Source organism: Mirounga leonina, unplaced genomic scaffold, assembly GCF_011800145.1.
Source record: "Mirounga leonina isolate KUSES-001 unplaced genomic scaffold, KU_Mleo_1.0 Mir_174, whole genome shotgun sequence".
Classification (NCBI taxonomy): Eukaryota; Metazoa; Chordata; class Mammalia; order Carnivora; family Phocidae; genus Mirounga; species Mirounga leonina.
In genome coordinates this window covers 35,691,163-35,712,753 of record NW_023270451.1, presented here as the reverse complement: position 1 = coordinate 35,712,753, position 21,591 = coordinate 35,691,163, and the positions used below count along the sequence as shown (strand labels likewise).

The window sequence follows — 21,591 nt, the reverse complement described above, 5'->3', positions numbered from 1 at the left end:
CTATTCTATTCTATTCTATTCTATTCTATTCTATTCTATTCTATTCTCCAATAAATGATCCTCTGCCATACCTATTAACTCAGGGAAATGACAAAAGCTAAAGCACCTTGTGATTGCAGCTTCTGTTACTGACATATTCACAGATAAAATCCAATAGTCATTCTGTTTTACCAAAGCTGGCCATGAAATTCTCTCTCCCACTTACAATGTGTATTAAACAAAGTACTATAAAATGTTTTAATGAATCTTTATAAAATATTTGGGTGCCCAATTTTTCATGTAAGAATCAATATAATGAATGTAATAGTGAATAAATGTTTCATGAACCTAGAAATGGAGTTGATTTTTCTTAATAATTCTATCAGGCTACAGACTATTTTGGAGAATGGCCCTGTTAAAAAATAAATTAAATATAACTCATTTGTAGTGTCTGTTCTTCAGATATTCTGAGCCTGCCAATATGCTTCAAATTTAACATCTTTGTCTTTCTCTTTAGATTATTTTTAACAATTATTTATCCCCAGCCCAAAAACTTGGCTGTGAAATTAAAATTGCCATTAAAGTTGCTCATGACTACCAGTGGCTATTTTTGTTTTTCTCAATCATTATATATATTTCATATTTCCTGGAAATAGTTCTACTCTTGAACAGAACTCCATCTAAATAGGTCCATTATAATTAAAGAGATTAACATTTGCTCTTAACAGACAGCTGATAGTGAAATAGAAGAGTATGCCTCATTTGATAAACACTTTTCAAGGTTCTAAGACCTTGGCAGACACCAAGATGATGAGACAAGACCAGTGTGTTCTTGTTTCCCCACTATCTCACTGTGCTCTATCTAGAACTGAATCCAAAAGAGAGAACTGGACAACATCAGCCACACTGAAGAGAAGGAATGGAAGGCTTGGACAGGCCTTGGAAAAATTGCAAAGGCCTTAGTACCACAATCGTTCCTTTCTTCACAACTTTCCTTGACTTTCAATCCTGGCCTCCAATTTGTCCCAGCGTCCTTCGGGGACCCTGGGCCCCTCCTTTCCTGCAAAGAATGTCAGACAATCGAATTCACTCAAAGGTGTTAGTGAGCTAAGTGTTACCTCACAGTAGGGCTTCTGCCTTCCAAAAGACAAGCCTGGAGAGGACAATGCCAGGCCATGATTTAATGAGTTACCAGTGACAGGTTTAAAGCATGACTATGGAAAGGATCAAGTGGTTTTGGAGGAAGCCTCTCTTGCTCCCCTTCAAACCACTTTACTGCCTATTTTACTCATTTTTGGCACAAAAGTTTAGGCCCACAGTTGGCCACAAGCAGTTTCCAGAAGGAAACTCATTCTCATCACTTAGGAAAATGCTTTCAGGTTCCAGATAGTGCCAAATCGTAGACTTAGAAGCAGTCACAGAGAAAACTTTTTCATCTCTAAACCTGTCAGGCTAGATAATTTCTAAAATTCTTTCAAGTTTATACATTTTTGAAATTTTTCATATTATCTATCCAATTCCTTCATTTTTCCAGATGAGGAAACTGATGTCTCCAAATCTTCCTGAATCCAGTCCTTTTCTCTCAGCTTTATATTATCCTGTCTACATGCCCCATAGCTATCGCAACAGTGTAAGTTCTCATAAGTAAACTGATGTACTTACATAATGTATATTGTGGGTTGATGCAAGAATTTCCTAAATATAATCCCATAGCTGTCTAATCCATCCCCTGCACTATCTGTTCACAGGCTGATACTTCTAAAATATAAATCTTATCATGTCCTTTCTTTACTTAACATTCTTCAGTTTCCCCAGTTGCATTTAGAATAAAACCCAAATTCCTTAGCATGGCACACAAAGTTAGTGATCTAAACTTTGTGTCATTCCCAGACGTTCTCACACCCCTTCCATCTCCAGCCCTACAAGACTCCTTACAAGCCCCTGCACAGATCTCACAGGCTCCTGAGCCCCTGCCTTTGCCCATGCTGCTCCCAGTGTCTTCCCTTCCTCCTACCCATGCGTCCTTCTAGAGTAAAGCTGAGATAAAGGGTACTTCAGGAACACTGCAGTGTATGCTTCCTGTAATATTTATGAATATCCAATTCTGGTCAAGAGAATAGAGGACATTAAGCATAGAAACAAGAAAAAAAAATAGATGACATTAAGTATGGAAATAAGTAACCTGAAAGACATCTTAGACATCATTAAAATAAGTAGGAAGGGACAGAAAGACTATGTAACATCAAATAGCCATGAGGCTCTCAGGGAATCCCATATTCGTAAAGTCTTAGGCTCCCTGTTGGTAATGTCCTACCTGGCCCACTCATCCTCTGGCCCAGACAGAAAGATAAAATCCATAGCTGCTCAGAGGCTACGTGTCAAGTTCCAGCTGTGGACGAGAGTATCCGCCCTCTGTAATAGAGCAAGTTATTTTACCTCCAGGCACCCTACATCACTGCTCACCCTTACTTTGGACCTCTTAACCATCCCATCAGCAAGGAAAGCTGACTGAGGGACAGAGAGGGAAAGAGAGAGAAGACTGTGAACCTGTGAACTCCAGGATTTGGGGAGCATGGCCCTTCCTGCCTGTTTGCAACCTATTCTAGTATATTAACCTACTTGACTTCCTTTTCTTGCTGTAGGTTTTAAGTTGACTTAATAAGCCATGTGACATGTGCATCTTAATTTGGTCTGTGGGCCTTTCTGTGTTTCTCTCTCTCTGGGACAGGCTTCCTGAAAGTATAGCTGGAGGCTACCAGGGCAGTGAGGTAATTTCCCAATGCACAAAGGCATCCTGTCCCCTCAGACCAGGTCCAGTGTCCTTCCTTGGCACTCTTTGAAAACATCTATGACAGCAGTTAGCTCTCCATGTTACAAAATTGTTTTCATGTTTTACTTCTCATTAGACTGTGACATCCTTGATGTTGGGGACTCAATCTTCTTACTCCAAGCACCTAACATAATTAGAGACTGACACGTTTTTGTTAAAGAGTCAATAAACGTGTTGTAACTAATTAGTACCAGTTGAAACCAGAATTCAGGTCTTCTGAATGCACCATTAGGCAGAACCAGAACCTTACAATCTCTCAAGGTCTTGAGTAGGGCTGCATGAGAATAAAATGCATCACTTATATCTATGTCTTCCTGGAGGTGTCTGAGGTGGGGAAGGCAAAAGTATTGATCTTCGTTACCCACATGGAGACACCAAACTGGATCTCCATCGCAGAGGTCAAATAGAAAACAAACAATGAGCTAGGATTTCTAAAATCCTACCAAGGTTCAAAGCCTTTTTCACAGAGTAATGGCCTCAGTGTTTCCCACCCCCCGCCCCCGCCCAAGATATCCTCCCCTCCACCGTCTTGAGAGGCAGAAATGACAACATTCATCACCTTTACTCTAATTCTGGATAGATCATATCTATTAGATGAACATTAACCTCAATTAAAATTTTCATGGCCCTCCACCCAGTTCCTTACTTCTTGTTATGACTTCAGTGAGAATGACAGGGATTTTTAAAATCAAATGCCTACACTAAGGGATAGGTAGCTACTTACAACAGTCTCTTTGAGCAGAAACTGAGGCAAATAATCTTGGTGCTTTTCTGCTTCCCACTAAGCGCACTTCTTTCTGTATCTTGTGATTTAAGCCTTTTATCATTGACCCCTACATATTAAGCCTCATTCTTTTTCTGTCAGTCTTGATCAGTTGTTCCATTCTCTCTTTCACTCTTTCCACATTCTTTTCTCTCTTGATCTCCTCCTTATTCTTACTCTGTTCTTTCTTTCTTGTCTTTTTCTCTTCTCTTTCCAGCTCTTTTGGTCCACTGCTCAGTTCCGCCAGCAGAGTCTCAGAAAATGTGATTAGGAATGTAACTGCAAGAAGATACAAATGCAAAACCAAAGCACTGAGTTCCAAATGAAACAAGGATTCCCCAGCCTGGTTGTCCTTGGGACTCTACCAGAACTATAAAATTCTAGAAAAATATCAAGACATAATTCATTCTAATGTATTTTCATGTACAAAGTAATCAGATGCTCTGAAGCTTTTTTTGAGAAGTAACAGGAAAGAGGAAAGTGATCTTCCATTAAGCAGTGTGCATAATAATTTGGGGGAACTGTTGGGAGTCAGCATCTTAAAATTGTCCTATTTTTCCCTATTTTTGAAAAATAATTTAGTTCTTAACCTAGGATATGCATTAAAATGTAACTGACAACCATAAAACATAATTTCCGTGCATTTTTTCACATAAGGACATCCCAAATGCTGAAATTAAAAATTCAAACTTTTAATGGTATTTTGGAATAGTCACATATTAAAAAAAAAAAAACTGTTTTACATTGCCAAACATGGTTCTAAAATTGAGAAAGCAAAATTCCACACCACTCAGAGTTTTGTACAAAATTCTGCTAATGTAAAATAAACATTTTCCCTTAAAATGGTAGTATTTTAATATATTTTCATAAACGTTTTTCCTTTGCATTCTACAATAAAGAGAAAAGATAGACTCTTCCAAAAAACCTAAGGTTTGAATGCCAACTCATGTATATTTTTTAATTAATAAAAGTAACATAAATCAAATAGGCATACCCAAAATGACAGTCACAGATTGTGCAGTATTTTTGCTATTTTGTCAGTTGTCTTCTTCTGTACGTTTCTTTTAAAACAAAGTTCTCTAGGAAATTGTGTCCTCTTGTGGTCACTGGCACAAACAACATGTTTTGTGCAGGAAGAATCAATCAAAACAATGGAAATAGGACTTAAGGCTTCAGGAAAAGCCATTTGTGAAAAAAGGAAATCCCTTGAAGCGTAGAGAGATGAAAGTCATGAGTAATCAGAAAAGCAACTTGATCTGGAAAAACACAAAATATAAACCATTAGATTTAGATTTAAATTGCTTGATGATGAAAAAGAGAAGATAAAAATGCTTACTAAGTAGGAAGCCTATGGCCATGATAAAAGCCTCTATGAATAACTATGTACTTCTTCCATTATTTCTTCAGTTACTCCAGCAGCTCCCCGAAATAGGGAGAGTGTATTTCACCAAGGTTAACTGGCAGCAAAGTTGGGACACAACCTTTCTAGCCTGCACACCCAATAAGCCAATAAAGGTGTGTGTGGCGGGGGAGGCTCTTCAAGACTCCATACTTTCCACACTCGGATTCCTCTCTACATACAAGTTCAGCATATTATGCTTCTTTTCCTTATCCTCATTTTGAATGCAGAATGTCAGATATTTTATTTTTTTTTAAGATTTTATTTATTTATTTGAGACAGAGAGCATGAGAGGGGGGAGGGTCAGAGGAAGAAGCAGACTCCCTGCCGAGCAGGGAGCCCGATGCAGGACTCGATCCAGGGACTCCAGGATCATGAGCTGAGCCGAAGGCAGTCGCTTAACCAACTGAGCCACCCAGGCGCCCCAGAATGTCAGATATTTTAAAGATTATTTGAAAATTTGATTGGCTCATTTGAAGTGCTCTTGGCAACTCAATTTCTTATGCTTTATTCTTTTTCATTTTATTCCTGGATGGAAAGTTTCACATTTTATAATTTCAGTTCCTTAAAGGGGTTCAGAAGGAGAAATATAGAATCAGTTAAATCCATAAATTAAACTATCCTTAAGAGAAAGAGAATGCTCTCTTATTTAGGGCAAGGTGTTCAAACATCATTAAGGCTGCCTGTGTTGCTGAGAAAGAATCTGCTTTCACACAGTTATTGGAAGTCACTTGTGCTGAAACAAACTTCATGTTCCACTTTGATAAAATTCTCTTACTTCAGTATCAAACTAGGCAATCCCTGTGGAGTGTCCAAAACAAGATGAAATCTAAGATGTACAATCTCATTCAACTGCAGCCTTCTCCAATTTGCGCCCCCTTCTGTGTGAATGCTCCTTTGCTTCATTCATGCAATTCAGAGAAATGATTTCACAAAACTCTAAGCCAATCTACAGGTGGTAGGTCATCCAAAGACTAAGAAGAAAGAGTAGGAACAGATTCAAATACTCACCTTTTGTGCAAATCCAACTCCAAAATTTCCTATCTTGCTAACAATTCTATAGCATATGTATGTTTCTTTTCCTTCTCTAAAAGTATTTATAAATGATTATTGTTAAGAGAATGCCAGTGCATATGTAGTCAAACTGGAAGAATACAGATACATACTTAGTGCATACACTCAGTATGAGATTCCTAACTTTGTTTCTTCTAACAGTAGTTTTTTCAATTTTCAACACAGCACACATTCCTCAGGAAGGACTGCGAACATGCCAAGTTTGCAGTTTTGAAAACAAAGCTCGTTTTGAATTATCTGAGTGCAAAAGAAAAACTTTTTTGTTTTCAGTTAATTTTTTTTCAGGGAATTAATTTATTTTAGAAGTAGACAAAATTATTTAATTCCAATTAATCCAGTATTCCCAAAGAAGGTAGTTCTGCACTACCGTCCTTCAAGTCAAGCTGAGTTCAGCCCCAAAGGGAAATTTCTAAAACTGTTTTTAAGAGCCTGAAATTAGGATTTTTGAACTAAGTCTTCTTTCCCCAGCAAGTGTGGACAAGAAAATTGTTAGATAAAATGTTAGGTAACATACAGCTATAGATGAACAGAGTGGGACAAGCCGGCCGTGAAATATTACAGCTTGCAAAGTAGGGAGTATCAAGCCCCAGCCATTTTGAGAGGTAATTCATTTGGCAAGCCACAGCCTTCTGCTCAAAAAGTAACCTGTAGGCACTCAAAACCCCTCTCATTCTCATCCTCCACTCCTTCGAAGAGTTCAAGAGAAATTTCTTCTCAGAAGTAAAGTCATTCATTGTGACTCTGTCAGGAAGATTCCATGCTGGGACGGTTCTGGTTAGGTCATTCATTTTAAACTCTCTTGTAAGCATTCTGGCATCGAGAGCGAGAGCACAGCCTCAGCCCTGGGGATCCCTGGTACCCAATGGCCAGGCGCTCTTCATCCCCTATAAGTTCAGTGCCCAGAACAGGGTTGGGTTCATGTGTTTAAGAACCAGTCTTGGAGACTGATGACTTTGCAAGTCCAGCTGGCTAATGATCTCTGGCTCCTGCACTGCTGTGGACTTGGTTTCTCCTCCAGTTCCTCTGCCCTCATTTCCATCCTCCAACCCCAAATCCCCTTGGTCAGGTAAGGTTTCCCTTTACACTTTGCCCACACTTTCCTGTCTTGATTACCCATAGCCACAAAGGAAAAAAGCCATCTCTTTAGTTTTAAGGATTCCACTAAAGGGAAAAGAAAAACAAAATTAAGATTTGAGATTGATCTTAAAAAAAGAGAGGGGTAGAGGTGGAAAATTTTCAAGATTTCTGCAGCCACCTTCAAATAAAAATTGTGGAATAACCGGCAACTCGCATTTATAAAAGAGAACACTTGGTAGAGTGTGGCAGAATTTCTGCCTTACTCTCAGCTTCCAAGAGATAAAATCCTAAAGGCAGAAGACGTAAACAAAAGGGTGACTTATCACAGTGCGCTTCGTTTTAAGGATACCTGCCTGCATACTATAAGTGGAGATATCCTTAATTTTCAGAAAGGATCTCATTTTAAAATAGGGTGGTGACTCTCGGGGCAGGCCAGTTGGCACGCTGTGGTCATTGTTTCTGCATATTTGTAAAAATGGTGATAGCCAAATCCCGCAAGTCGCCCCTCCCAAGAAGGCACAGCCTTGTTCGACCCCCACGGGAGAGAGAGATGCCTCTAGCCCTCACTTGCCCCAGAAGTCTGAGCCCTTCAGTCAGCTCCAGGCGCTCCAGACCCCAGGGTTTCCGGACTGAAACTGTGAGCCTCAGCGAGGCAAAGCCACATGGCCTGCCCTCCAGTCGCCTGGGCTCCCTCCTCCTCCTCCCCACACCCACAGCCGCGACCCTCGGTCAGGCCCAGAATGGAGACTTTCGCTTAGCTAATTCTCCTCTGACAGGCCAGTCTGGGGAGAGCGTGAGTGGAGCTCGGCCTGCGCAGGGCACACAACCTCGGTACCCCTAAATCTCCCCCCCTGAAAACCGACTACTGCTTTTGACCTCTAGTTTGCTTTGCAACTTAACGGTGAACACGAAATGGTTATTCTATCCCAACTCGTTCCAAAAAAGAGAAACAAGTCTGGCATTGCAAAGAGGGGTTTCTCTTCTCCCCTGGCTTCCCTTCCAGCCCACCAACTTTTGTTGCCTCCTATTTGCCAGAATATGCATCACCACCCTCTTTGGGGCTCTGGGGCTCGTTGTTGTTAACGTATTCGTTAGAATGGCTTAAAATACAAAAGTGTCCAAGTAACTGGAACGCGTTTGGGTCGCACGAAGCATAATTGTCCACTCCACCTCCTAGGAATGAAGGGTGGAGAAGGTGCGTCTCACAACCATCAGCCGCGCGCGTGTTCGGGGGCTCGAACCCCATCGCACTCTCACTCTCTTAGGAGCCTACCTTTAGAGGTCACAATGTGGGGCTTTATTTGAGAGTAGGGTAGGGATGAAATGGCCACAGGGTCCTCCACCTTGGGCTGGCGGCTCAGGAGACCAGGGCTGCAGCGAAGACGCTGCACTGTCCCTCTCCGGCCCCGCTGCCTTCTCCAAGGACAGGACTGACTTCGGAGAAAGAACGAACTGTCTCTAGCACCGTCGGAGGTGTAGTCTTTTGAGTGGCAGGAAGCTTTTAGACTGGGTCACTGTGGAGGGAAAAGGAAGGCCCAGATGCTTCTCAGGGAGGGGTGAGAGCAGGCCGGGCACAGATCCGCAGTCCCCGCGTCGCAGACACGTCTTCAAAAACGCCCACGACCTCAGGGCCAGCCACGGTGGTTTGGCCTTTGCGACTCTGCGGGCCCGTCTACCTGGCTACTGGGGGGAGCTCCGCGGTTGCCAGTTATCCTGCTACTGCCCCCACCCCCAGCAATCCCACAGCGGCCCCACGGACCTAGAGGGTACAGGGGCGAGATGAGACATCACCCACTGCGTCGAAGCTGTTGCTGCCGCTGCTGTCACAGCCACTCCGGGAGGGACTGACACCGGGGCCGAAAGGTCCCCTCCGGCCGCTTTCCGGGGCTGCGCTCGGGTGCGGGGGCGCGGCCCGCGCGCTCCGACGCGGAAGGAAATCGCCCCGCGCCCGCCTGCGGAGGGCGGCGGAGAGGGAAAGGGGAGGGCAGCAAGGAGGCGGGCAGAGGGGCCGGCCGCCCGAGCCAGGTCGTTTTTGAATGGTTTGGGAGAACGAATTGTCAGACCCTGAGGAAGGGGGGTTGGGGGGGTGGGGACGGGGAAGCGGGGCTGGAAAGCGGAAACTTTCCTATAAAACTTCGAAAAGTCCCTCCTCCCCACGTCAGGCCAATGACACTGCTGCCCCCAAACTTTCCGCCTGCACGGAGGTATAAGAGCCTCCAAGTCTGCAGCTTTCGTCCAACTCCCAGACACCTCGCGGGCTCGCCGGCACCGGCAGCGTTTCCAAGAGGCCGAGCAGGGTGTGCGTGCGGCCGTTGGGCGCCTTCTTTTTGGACCTCGGGGCCATCCACACCGTCCCCTCCCCCTCCCGCCTCCCTCCCCGCCTCCCCCGCGCGCCCTCCCCGCGGAGATCCTCCCCGTCCCTCCTCCCGCTCCCTCCTCGGCGGGCCGCACCGCCCGGGCCGGCGCCGCGCGCGGGGGAAGCTGGCGGGCTGAGGCGCCCGGCTCTCCTCCTTTTCCCGGGCCGCCCCTCTGCCCCGGGCCTGCGAGGCCGCGCGCTGCCACCTGAGAGATGATGCAGGACGTGTCCAGCTCGCCAGTCTCGCCGGCCGACGACAGCCTGAGCAACAGCGAGGAGGAGCCGGACCGGCAGCAGCCGCCGAGCGGCAAGCGCGGGGGGCGCAAGCGGCGCAGCAGCCGGCGCAGCGCGGGCGGCGGCGCGGGGCCCGGCGGGGCCGCGGGCGGGGGCGTCGGAGGCGGCGACGAGCCGGGCAGCCCGGCCCAGGGCAAGCGCGGCAAGAAGTCTGCGGGCGGCGGCGGCGGCGGCGGCGCCGGCGGCGGCGGCGGCGGCAGCAGCAGCGGCGGCGGGAGCCCGCAGTCGTACGAGGAGCTGCAGACGCAGCGGGTCATGGCCAACGTGCGGGAACGCCAGCGCACGCAGTCGCTGAACGAGGCGTTCGCCGCGCTGCGGAAAATCATCCCCACGCTGCCCTCGGATAAGCTGAGCAAGATCCAGACCCTCAAGTTGGCGGCCAGGTACATCGACTTCCTCTACCAGGTTCTCCAGAGCGACGAGCTGGACTCCAAGATGGCAAGCTGCAGCTATGTGGCCCACGAGCGACTGAGCTACGCCTTCTCGGTCTGGAGGATGGAGGGGGCCTGGTCCATGTCCGCGTCCCACTAGCAGGCGGAGCTCCCCACCCCCTCGGCAGGGCCGGAGACCTAGGTAAGGACCGGCGCCTCTGCGCCCCTTCGCCCTTCCGCCGCTCAGGTGGCAGATGGACTGACGGCCGGGCCGCGGCTCCCCGTCCACCTTGCCTTCCTCACCCCCCTCTCAGCCTTCCCACCCAGCCTGGCACCGCCACCTCCAACCCCACCTCCCCTCCCCCCCCCCAGCGTCCCTGAAAGGCAGGTCGGTCCCCGCTGGGGAGAGGGGCATGCGCCCCGATGAGGAGTGTGCGTGTGCGTGAGTGTGCGTGACGGACAGGAGGGAAGACTGAGAGAGATTCGAGGGTCACGGGTATAAGGACGGTTTTCTTGCCAGGGCCTCCCTTTCCTTGGGCTTTAAGTTTTCGTTCTCCTTAAAACAAATGCTTCCAAATTCCACCTCCTCCTTCTTTCCGCCCACCCACTTCCTCTTGCCCTGGGGCTGAAATCCTTCCAGGTTGTTCAGCGTAATTTCTCAGTAGTGGTGATAAGAACAGTGCTCACTAGTCTTAGCAAACAGCCACGGAGACCTAAACAATAACCAACTTTCCCCCCTCTGGGTTTTTGCAGATGTCATTGTTTCCAGAGAAGGAGAAAATGGACAGTCTAGAGACTCTGGAGCTGGATAACTAAAAATAAATATATATGCCAAAGATTTTCTTGGAAATTAGAAGAGCAGAACCCAAATTCAAAGAAACAGGGCGTGGGGCGCACTTTTAAAAGAGAAAGCGAGACAGGCCCGTGGACAGTGATTCCCAGACGGGCAGCGGCACCCTCCTCACACCTCTACATTCTGATAGAAGTCTGAACAGTTGTTTGTGTTCCTTTTTTTTTTTTTTTTTTGACGAAGAATGTTTTTATTTTTATTTTTTCATGCATGCATTCTCAAGAGGTCGTGCCAATCAGCCACTGAAAGGAAAGGCATCATTATGGACTTTTCTCCATTTTAAAATGGTAACAACCAGAGGAATTTTAAGAACGTCTTTAGAAATAAAAATACGGGGATTAAACTGACTTGCAAAATCACAGTCAGTTAATTCCTTTTTACATTCTTCCTCTGAGAGAAAAAAAAACTTAAAATACAAAAAACAACATTCTATTTATTTATTGTTGACCCATGGTAAAATGCAAATAGATCCGGTGTCTAAATGCATTCATATTTTTATGATTGTTTTGTAAATATCTTTGTATATTATTTTTCTGCAATAAATAAATATGATTGAAAATTTTAAGAACCTTAGAGTTTGGTCTATATTTTTAAAGCTCAGGATTAAGTTGGAGGTAAATATCTACTTGTTTAACTCTGGAGGCACCCAGGAGGGAGGGGACACTAATATAAACAAAGCAGTGAAGAACGCAAATAAACTAGCTACTGACAGGCACAGGCATGTTATTTAGAAAGACAGCTTTATTATTATTCCAGTTTGGTGTTCAGTGGGCTTTGTAGCATCTATCCTTCATCTCTTATTAGGTCCCCAAACAGCAAAAACTTAAATTCGTTATTCACTTCTCTTGCTTATATTTTGAGGAGGCAGCTGTAAAACAGTTAAATGCAAATAAGCAATGTGAAGCCAGCACTATTTTCTCTTGTTACTGTATATTTTTGTCATGCCCTCCACTGTTTGTGAGATTTCTAAATAATAGGTTCATTGCACTGAAAGGATGCACGAAGTGTTATTAAAATGATCTGTATCTGTACACGTGATAAATCAGTAGGAATGCATAGAAAATAATAAAGTTAAATTCAGCCCGAAAGATAATTCCATTTACAAAGTAATTTGCCTAACTTTTTTCATGAATGAAAATGATCTTTAGTGTCATGTTTGCTTAAAAGAAGAACCAAAGTTAATATTTTTCCATATTGATGTTATCCATTCGGGAAGCATGCTCCTTCTTTAAAGAACATATAACTATGAAGTAAAATACAATAAAGAACCTGAACTTTCAGTATCTTCAGTAACTATTGGAACAATCACAATTTGAAGTACTAGAGCTATTCATTTTCTAGTGAGTTCATTAGCAAATATATTTTATTCAAAATTACATGTAATTTTTCCCTGGCTACTTAGAGGTATACAAAACCTGAAGTTAAGTAAAACAGTAATAGCAAAACAGATGGGGCTTGATTTTTATTTCATTCTGGTTATTTCTGAGCTAGGAAAACATTGGCTTTTATAACTCATATCATTAGAAGTAGTAAGTTTGTATCACTTCTTAGCTTCTACATCTAGTTGACTGCATTCAGGTGTAATCAGGGAAGCTTTCAAACTGGAAAATAATTTTGCTGTCTAATTCAAACAATGGCTATGGCAAACAAGTGTATATGAATCCAAACAGATCGTGTTTGCTCAACTCAGATTGAGGTTATTATATTGCCTGAAGGTTTTTGTTTCCCTCCCACACATCATCAGAGAATGCTGACACAACAATATTGTAAATTCACTATTCTGAATATCTTAGACCATGTTTTACAAATAAGGAACCTGTAGCATTGACTTGCACACTGAGAGATTAGTGAAGGCTTGGGGAATTAATTTTTGGATTTTGATAGTCCTTTACCAAATAACTACACGAGCCGGGAAAGTGATTACGTGTGAGTGTACTTGTAGGGTGTGGGTGTGTTTGTAGTGTGTGTGTGTGTGTATGTGTATGTTAGAGAGAAAGAGAAAGTGTGTGTGTGTTTGGGTGTGTGTTGTGTGTGTGTGTGTGTGTGTGTAGGGTAGAAATGGAAGGTGGGTACCCTAGAAGGATGAGGGAGAGCATGAGGATGGTAATTCTCTCTTCTGTGTGTATCATCCTACCACCTCCATTTTCTAAACTGTTCATGGAGGAATCTCCTTGTTCACTAGCTTGGTATGACTATTTGATATTTCAGATTTCTTGATGTACATCAGGATGGAGCTGACCGTCATTGCTGAGAAGGTAATTTCTCTTATCTCTGATGATACAAAACCCAGAAGTTTCAAAAAAAGGTAGCCTATCATTTGCCTTTTTAAATTTTTTAATATTTTTTTGGTGTTTTATTCTCTTTACTTTGCTCATAAGGGAAAACCCTTTGGAGAAAAGCAAATGCCATATTTATGTTGCTAAACTGAAGGTAATATTTTCCCCTAGATTTTCAGGGAAATAAATAAATGAATGAATGAAAGGTGATAGATAGGTTTACTTTGAATGAGAATAATTCATGGTGGAAATTTTAACTATTAGAATACAATTTTCAGCTTGCAGACTGTTTTTGTATTCCCAATGTCCTCCTCCATACACACGACAAGGCGAATTCTTTTTTAGAAGAGAAATAAAGCCACCTGTGTTTCTCTAGCTCTACCATTATTTCCTGTTTTCATTTTATTTTTGCTACCTATTCTTATTTAAAGGACAATTAGAATGAATTACCTCTGCTTCAGAAGTGAGAATTTAATGTGGTGGCTGGACGGGGGACTCTACCCTTGAGCCAGAATGCATTTACTGGAGTGAAAATGCTGTATAAAATTGCCTTGGGTGAATTCTAAACAACTGAGTAAGAATGTGCATATATATATATATATATATATATATATATATATATATATATATATATATTTTAAATCTTGCTTTTAATTTTGTTGAATTGATAGCCTTCAGTCATAAGAAAGCAGTAAATTTTTGTTCTCATATGAGAACATATGCACCCATTTCCCTTCTTCGTGCACACACTTGCTAAGCACATGCACAGATGATAATTCATGCACAGTTGCAGGTACCCTCCCTAAAGTGGTACTTATTATTAATAAAATAACGTTAAATAGCAGAAACTCACATACTGTGTGTACTTTTTTCCCACACTCAACAACGGCACAAGCTTCTTGCTCCTTCGGTCCTCAGGCTCATATTCATAATAGAGCTTTTTAAGGGACACTTGGCCTCTTGCAAAAAAGTCGAGCATTTTGCACATTCCACGGTTTGGCAAACTCAGAACTGGTTATTTTCTCTAGACCGGTATCAAGTTCTTCTCAGGCATATGATTTCACTTGAAGTCCTGCCCAGGAATCCTTCAAAGTGAGCGTTTGTCCCGCTCTCATGATGTCAGGCGGTTTTCCCTGCATCTGTAATTTGAAGAAAAACAAACAAACCTGCGGGGTACAAACGCCACGGAAACCCAAACAGAACTCCGTGGGGAGCGGGAGGCTCACCTGCGGCGCGCGCGGGAGGGGGGCCGCCGGCCCAGACTCCCCTGCGTGGGTGGCGGGCCGGGGCCACACGGTGGGGAGAGTGACAATGTCCGCGCCCTTCTCCGACTGCGTGGACCGCTCGGGGCCCCGCGTCTGGCCGCTGCGCCGAGGCGGCGGTTCCAAGTGTCAGCGGTAGCAGAAGGAGCCGCCACAGAGTCAGGCAAAGGCCCAACCTCCCATTTCCAGAGACAGGCCTGTATCAGTGACAAACACGGGTGGGGCGGGGGGGGCCCCCCCCCCCCCCCCGGGGGCCACTTTTCCAGAATTTTCTGCGCGTGTGTCGTAAAGCGTGCCCCACCCCCAGCACCAGCGAAAGTGGAAGGAAAGTGCACCGACAAAGTGGAAGGAGAGCTCGGTTACCTCATGATTTCTCACAGCCGGCAACCCCACTCTTTCCCAAGAAACTTCGAATCCGAGACCTCGAAAACGCAAACAGGATTATTAATTATCCTTATTTACTGAACAGCCAAAGATAGACCCAGTAAACAGCGCATGAGATACATTTGCCATTTGCTTTTGTCCCAAGGCCCCAGGACGTGAGCCCACTTAATGTTCTTAGCAAATCAAAGCACGTGTCCTTTGAAGAAGGTGTGTAATTGGAGTTTAAGGCATGTATGGAATTCCCAGATGTCTATAAAGAGGGAAGAAGCATGTGGCAGGTCAGTGGAAGGTGGGGCAGGTTAAAATCACTGGCACAAAAGTCCCCCCTTGCTAGTCTCCTTCTTTATAAAGGCCAGGGAGATCAACCTTGGGGGAACGGATGGGACGGAATCATAATGAATATCCAGCTTCTCATATCAGAGTCCTAGTAACCATGGCAAAAAGCACATGGTCAGAAAACCTCAAAGAAAACACTCAATTATAGCCGGGATTTCGTGGGCGCCCTGCAATGAGATCGTTTGGGGTTTGCTGCAGCGAAGGCCTCGAACGGCTGTCCTTCTTGTTTACGTGGACTGTTTTCTTTTCCTTCCATTTCCCGCCCCCCCCCCAAGTTTGTGGATGTGTCTTCGTACTTACGCGTGAACAAAATTCCAGATTAGGAAAAGAAAAAGACATTTCTAAAAACATTCATCCCAAAGGCAACCTTCTTAGGGGAAGGGAGATTACGAGCAAGTGAAATTAAATTTCTGTAAACCACGCAGTTTAAACATCTACCAGATAGAGCGAACGTTCCTTTAAAGACAACCATCAGAATCAGCAGCACTCTTTTTTCATTCCACTGAAGAGTATATAGATGTATATGAGACTATGGAATCTAAGCGCGAGTTTGAATATTGCTTATTAGGCAGTTTTGTTTTGTTTTGTTTTGTTTTGTTTTTGGTCTGAAGCCCGAATCGAAGGCAATCTGACTTTTCTCCTTGGGTCCAAGATGGTGCCCTCATTTACCTGCACGGTGGAACCAGAGGCGGGAGACGTAAGGATGGGGTCTGCCAAAGAAGCTGGCCGTGGCAAAGGTTGGCGTTGGGAGGGGGGCTATGTGGGGTCCCAGGAGGCTGGGGGCCAGAGCGTGGGGGCTGGAACAAAGCGCGCCACAGACCCCGCCACTGAGTCAGGCGGGAGGGCGAAAAGGACCCACCGGGGGTGATGCGAGTGTGACAAGTGAAAAGTTAAGCAGGTACCTGAAGGAAGTTTATCTTGCCCAGATGTTAGGGCTTTTATGAAATGTCACGTGAAGAGAACAGATGTACAATTTGCAAATGGAGCCACGCCTGTAAATACAAGGAAGGCAAATGCTTGGAGGAAAATCCAGGCATAAATCATCAACCTCCTTTTCTAGATATCTATTTTCTCCTTTAAATATTTGCTTCCGGAAAGGGAAGACACATCTTAAATCCTTAAGTGCCTCTTCCAGGAGAGGTCACAATCTTATCCCTTCCCAGCACCCGCCCATCCCCTAGGTGCCTTGGGTGCAGAGGGTTGAGGTGGCTGGCAAATCTCCACCCCCCCCACACCCTCCCACCCCGCGCTTTCCTTCTTCACGTTCCCCATCCCCCACGTTTCTGTCTTGGCCTCTCGGAGACTTTTGATCCTGAGAAACGTATCCGATCTCGGTTTGGAAAAGCTGAAACTAATCAATTGCCTTTTTGAAGGGGTAGAGAGTGATAAGAGGGAAGGAATGCCAGGACTGACAGACCCTAAACCTCCAAGATGCTTGACTGGGCTGAAAGATGAGCGGGTGATCCCTCCCTCCTGGGGCCAGGACCCAGGCTCTGGGGATCTTTGCTGCCCATTGGGTAGGACTTTTAAGAAGTTAAATTATCGGTTTGATTGAGGATTCTTAAAAATCACATGTACAAATAAGGAAGGAAGAAGCTCAGTTCATAAACAAAATTAAAATGAATTAGTAGTTGCCCAGTTGTGGAAGACAGTCCAATTCCTTTCTCTGTTCTAAGAGAGATGTTCATAGAGGCTATTGTGAATATTAACGGGTGGCTCAGGCCTGGATCTCTGCACACATTAAGGTTTTAAATATTTGTTGACAATACTTTTAAGACTGTACATTAAATGACTGAACTGTTCTGTGGCTCTTCATTTAAATGCAACATTATTCCTAAGTCACTGTTACACTGACAATTGCACCTGGCTTATAGTTATTTTATAGCTGCCCATACACCTCTGTATTTAAAAAAAAAAAATTAAAAGTTGGGGTATTTTCTTCCACAATATTAAATCTAAATTTACTGTCAGAGTTTTTATTAATCCTCTTTGGGTTTCCAAAGAATTGAAATAAATTCAAAATGATCACATTAGCTTTAAGGGTGACAGTTTTAAAAATGCGCAAGACCAGATAAACAGACACATCTTTTCTCTCTATGGCATTTAATCTAAATACCCATCCAGCGTCCCTGAAGGAACTTTACGTGGATTTATTACCTCTGGGTACATATCATATCTGGTTATGGCCCCCGAAGCATCCTGGAGGAAGACCTCAGATCCTGCGCCTCTGGGTTTGCCTAGCCAAGATGAATGTTGGGTTGAACTGCCAACACCCTGACTCTGACATGTTACTTTGGGGCCTCCAGACCTCCATTTCTAAACCTACTACTGGACACAATAGTCCAAATTTCTTTTCCTCTTTTGTTTCTGAAACTTAACACCGAATCAAAGAATTGTTACTATTGTTGAAAGCAACATGCAGCAGAAAGAGACCGAGTCAATACTGCATTTTAGTAATGATAATGAATCCTTCAGAGAGGTATGCTGATGCACCCCCTACAACCTTGTTCCATTCCTGGGCAGAATCCTACCTTCCAGAGCAGCATTCTTTACTTTAAAAATGTCCTTATAAATCCCTCTTCCATTATGACAGAAGGAAACTTCTGTTAGTCTCTTGCGAAGGTTGCCTCTCGCCTCATTCCACCCTTGACTTTTCTTGCTACCCCCCATCAACACACACCTTCTAAAACTTTTAACTTTGTAACATATTAAAGAGACCTGGAGCAGAGAATCCTTCTTCCTCTTCCTTCTCTCCAGGCCTCGACTGAGTGAAACTTAAAACACATCTCATAGATCAGTTTTCCTTCTCTGAAGTTAGGCACAGTCCACGACCCGGATTTTCAAATAGCGCAGGCTGGAGTCTGCAATATTTAATCCAGTCAGCTATTAAATGTCCTCCGGCTAAATCAAGAGTATAAGAATCCGTAGTGGGATAATGATACCAAGAGCAGTTTGGTAAAGGAAAGGGGGGCTGGGAGGGGGCACGAACTGCAGGGATGCTTTGATTTGGAAAATCCTGTTTTTAGAACTCCTGTCAGAGTAATAACAAAGCAAAGAGACATGAAAGAGCAGCTCTTTGTTCCAGGATATGGTTTTAATGAAATACTACTAACACACACACACACACACACACACACACACGAAAAGAAAAGAAAAAGAAAAAGAAAAGATCTATTAATAACCGCTTCTGAGACTCCGCTTTTCCTTTACCTATTAGGGACTAGAAGGCGCGCAACGTGACCCCCTCTCCCCCTTTTCTGCCGCCTCCTTCCCTCCCTGGTTAAGCCGACGTGATTGTTCTGAAGAGTCCCGGCCCGCACAGAGCCCCGGACCACACTGCCCTCCGCATCCCGGGTCCACGTCCCTTCTTTTAGCAAAGCCAGCCCCCGCGGGAACTTGACTGCCAGGGCTTTGCCTTCTCCCTTCCCAAGGCGGGTACCCGCACTTTGGGAGCTAGTTCTTCTGGTCCCTGGCTGGAGGCCTTCATAGAACCCCAACACATGTGGCACCAAGGGGATAGCGTGCCCCAAATCTGCCTGCCTTGGCTCCCAACTGACCCTGCCCAGCGCTTTTTTGTTGACTTAAAACATCCGGAGGGACTGCAACTAATAGAGCGAACGGGGCTGGGGGTAGGGGAGGGTAGCGAAGAGGCAGGGGGTGGGGAATCACCAGAGAAAAAGCAACAGCATTTGGGAAGGGGGGAGCAAGCTTTTAGGCAGCGGGAACGAGGCATTTTAGCAGCCGCGTCTGTCATCTGTAACAGTGGACAGATAAAAACCGTCCCAGATCAAAGAGGTTCGTTCATAAATCACCCGTAAGAAATGGATTGTGAGGAGTAAAAGACACGTGTCGAATAATCTCAACCCTGCAGTCAGCTAGCTGCCAGCGCCTTTCCTAAGGCCCCCTCTCGCGGTACCCGTGCAGCGAGCGCGTCTCCGGGAAGGGAATGTATGTGGGGGGACGTCTCTCCATGCTAGTACCCCCCACCCCCCCACACACGCCAACCTCCTACCCTCCACCCCGCCGCCCCCTAGCTTCCGCCTTAGACGCCCGGCTGGGCCATCCCTGCTCCAGACTTGAGATTTCAATACAATCGGTTGACTCTGGATTGACCAAGGAAGTCGGGGTAAAAAATGGAGTTTTTTCATTTCTGAGGCAAGAAAGTTGCTCTCTCAGAATCTTAGACATCTACCCTTCGAGGTCCCCTCTTTGTGTCCTTGTCCCTCTGCTGATCGCTCTTGAGAGAACTCGGAAATTAACGGTGTTATGGTGCAAATGTAACGCAGCCCGGAGAGGGAGTTCAGCGAGAGCAGAAATTGCCTGGGCGGGTGTTTTCTGTTCGGAGTTTTCGAAGTTTCGGACGAACAGTGCTTCGCACTGAAGTTTGCCGCACTAGTGCAATCTGTAAAAAGCACTTGCTGTCTCTACACTAGGACAAAGTGAATTCTCTTTCTCCCGCTCCCACCTCCCCAGCTCGGGACTCTCTCACACCTGCTTCTCTCTTGGTTGAAAAAACTAGCGAAAGCCAATGTCCAGTCCCGCGTTCTAAACTCTCCAGCCAGCTGTTCGGGGGACCCCAGAAACGCGTAATGGGCGAGTTGAGAAAAGCTGTGGTTGGCCATCCCCGAGAAAGCAGTTGACAAATCTAAGACAAGACAGAGCTTGTGAATTTGTGCGGGGGATTTACAGCGACAAATGCCTCTTATTCCTTCCTTCTCTCTCAGTTTTAGCATCCTCCAGATAAGTAGGATTTTGCTTATAATAGGTGTTTATGGTTCCAGGAATTGCACTTTGATCTAGGATTTTGGGGGTGGAGTGTCTAAGGGGTCTCTAGACGCTTGTCTGATTTGAATGCTTTTCAGGATGATTTATGGCAAAAGGCTCCTTTCTGACACTTCCAGATGCCAAAGCTCTTACCTTCCAGGAAGGGGTGAGGGAAACCTGCTTCCAATAGCCGCGAGGATGGGGGCCGGCGCGCCTACCGCGCCACCCTGCGGGTCACCTTAAGCTGACAGTATGCACCTCTAGCCTTCTTCTTGAGCAGCTGAGAACCTTTCCCCGCCTTACAACTGAGGAGGAGGGAGAGACCTTCTTTTTTGATGACCAAGCTACGGAGGGAAACCAAGTCACCGTTGTAAAGTTAGTCTCTTGCAGTTAACTCTATTTTATGCAATTAACCACCTGCTCCCGCCCGGTTGGCGGTTTGGTGTTAATGCGATCTGACCCCCAATTGTGAAGCGGGTCGGGAATAAGCCCTCCGTTGGGACCCCTGGTGGTTTCACCCGCCGGCCTAAGCCTCTGGCCGAAGCCGCGTGGATCGAAATCCTGGTTCCCGCGGGGCGGAGGCCGGGGCAGAGCTCAGAAGCTGCCGGGGCCTCGGGGCGGGGTGGGAGGAGGGGGGGCGATGTCTTTCCGAAAGCTCCCCGCAGTCTCAGGACGGTGAGGCGAGGCCAGGAAAAATAACCTTCCCGACTCAATTACTGCGAGCTCCACCGTGAAGCTGAAAAGCTGAAATGTGCGCCGCTGCAGGGGGGCAGGTCAGACAGGGCGGACACTATTGCGATTTTAGGGGACCCCCTAGGGCCCGCGGAGCTGAGAACGCGCTGAAGACATTTGTCAACCTGAAGCTAAAGGTGGGCCCGACCCGCAGTAGCCTCCAGCAGACGCTTTTCCCAGTGGAATCGACGTTTTCCAGCCACTTCTTCGAAATGTAGCAGACTGGGGACTGGGGAGGAGGAACTTTGTTTTCTTTCTTCTTTCCCAAGGTGAAGGCAAATCAAGGAAGGAATTAGCCGCGCAGGTTGAAGACCATCGCTGAGGAGGGTCGAGGCCAGGGCACCGCTAGAAAATGTCTGCTTACAGAGGAAGGTTTAGCCCTGAGTGATATTCTGGTTATTTGCTTAGAATCCCACAAGGCTGGGAATCTGTGATATTTGGGGGAAGAGTGTCTGACTATTTCAGTCTTTCTTTGACGAGTCTCCACACTCCCTCCTCCCAAGTCCCTTCGAGATCAGTAACTTGAAGGTCAGCAGTTTGCTTTCCCATTTGAGAAGTAAGGCTGATTTCCTGGGTGAAAGAGAATGGATTAACTCAAGAACCTGTAAAAAAAAAAAAAAAAAAAAAAGTATTTTCCAATATACAAGCTTTCTTCATTCTTTATAACATTACAAAACAAAAAACCAGATCAGAGTTCATGGTTTATGCAGAAACGATCCTGATTTGATAAGCTTAATCATATGACAAAAGACATACCGATTATTCCCCTCTTCTCTAAGGGCAGCCTGAGAGTTTTTGAAAGTCACTGCCTTTTTCCTAGAGTTCCAATCACTACATCAAAAGA

The 21,591-nt window shown here is 45.5% G+C and overlaps 1 protein-coding gene and 2 long non-coding RNA genes across 11 annotated transcripts in view; 1 reads left to right on the top strand and 2 right to left on the bottom strand.

The window, feature by feature from the left end:
- Nucleotides 1–1,227: 1,227 nt before the first annotated feature.
- On the bottom strand, nt 1,228–9,118 carry LOC118020845. 3 transcript variants are annotated; one of them, XR_004682030.1, is made up of 4 exons: nt 8,918–9,118; nt 8,396–8,636; nt 4,567–4,828; nt 1,228–3,851 (listed from the first exon to the last, which is right to left on the bottom strand). It is a non-coding gene; the product is annotated as an uncharacterized LOC118020845 (long non-coding RNA). The 3 variants fall into 3 exon arrangements; XR_004682029.1 differs by having other exon boundaries at nt 8,882–9,117; XR_004682028.1 differs by lacking the exon at nt 8,396–8,636 and having other exon boundaries at nt 8,882–9,102.
- Nucleotides 9,119–9,220: 102 nt separating this feature from the next.
- Nucleotides 9,221–21,591, top strand: part of TWIST1 (twist family bHLH transcription factor 1) — an 80,251-nt gene continuing 67,880 nt past the window's right edge. For 3 of the 5 annotated variants that reach the window (XR_004682025.1, XR_004682024.1, XR_004682026.1), the window contains exons 1-2: nt 9,221–10,345; nt 13,202–13,248. Coding sequence is in view for 1 of the 5 variants with exons in the window: in XM_035020707.1 (XP_034876598.1) it covers nt 9,692–10,303 (612 nt within the window). In the remaining 4 variants the exon portion in view is untranslated. Of the gene's footprint in view, nt 10,346–10,896; nt 11,170–13,201; nt 13,249–21,591 lie in introns of those variants that run through there. The other 2 variants (XM_035020707.1, XR_004682027.1) reach the window with 2 other exon arrangements.
- Nucleotides 11,715–20,385, bottom strand: LOC118020846. 3 transcript variants are annotated; one of them, XR_004682032.1, is made up of 5 exons: nt 20,169–20,385; nt 14,895–14,953; nt 14,496–14,728; nt 14,123–14,408; nt 11,715–11,861 (listed from the first exon to the last, which is right to left on the bottom strand). It is a non-coding gene; the product is annotated as an uncharacterized LOC118020846 (long non-coding RNA). The 3 variants fall into 3 exon arrangements; XR_004682031.1 differs by lacking the exon at nt 20,169–20,385 and adding an exon at nt 16,154–16,265; XR_004682033.1 differs by lacking the exons at nt 14,496–14,728; nt 20,169–20,385 and adding an exon at nt 16,154–16,261.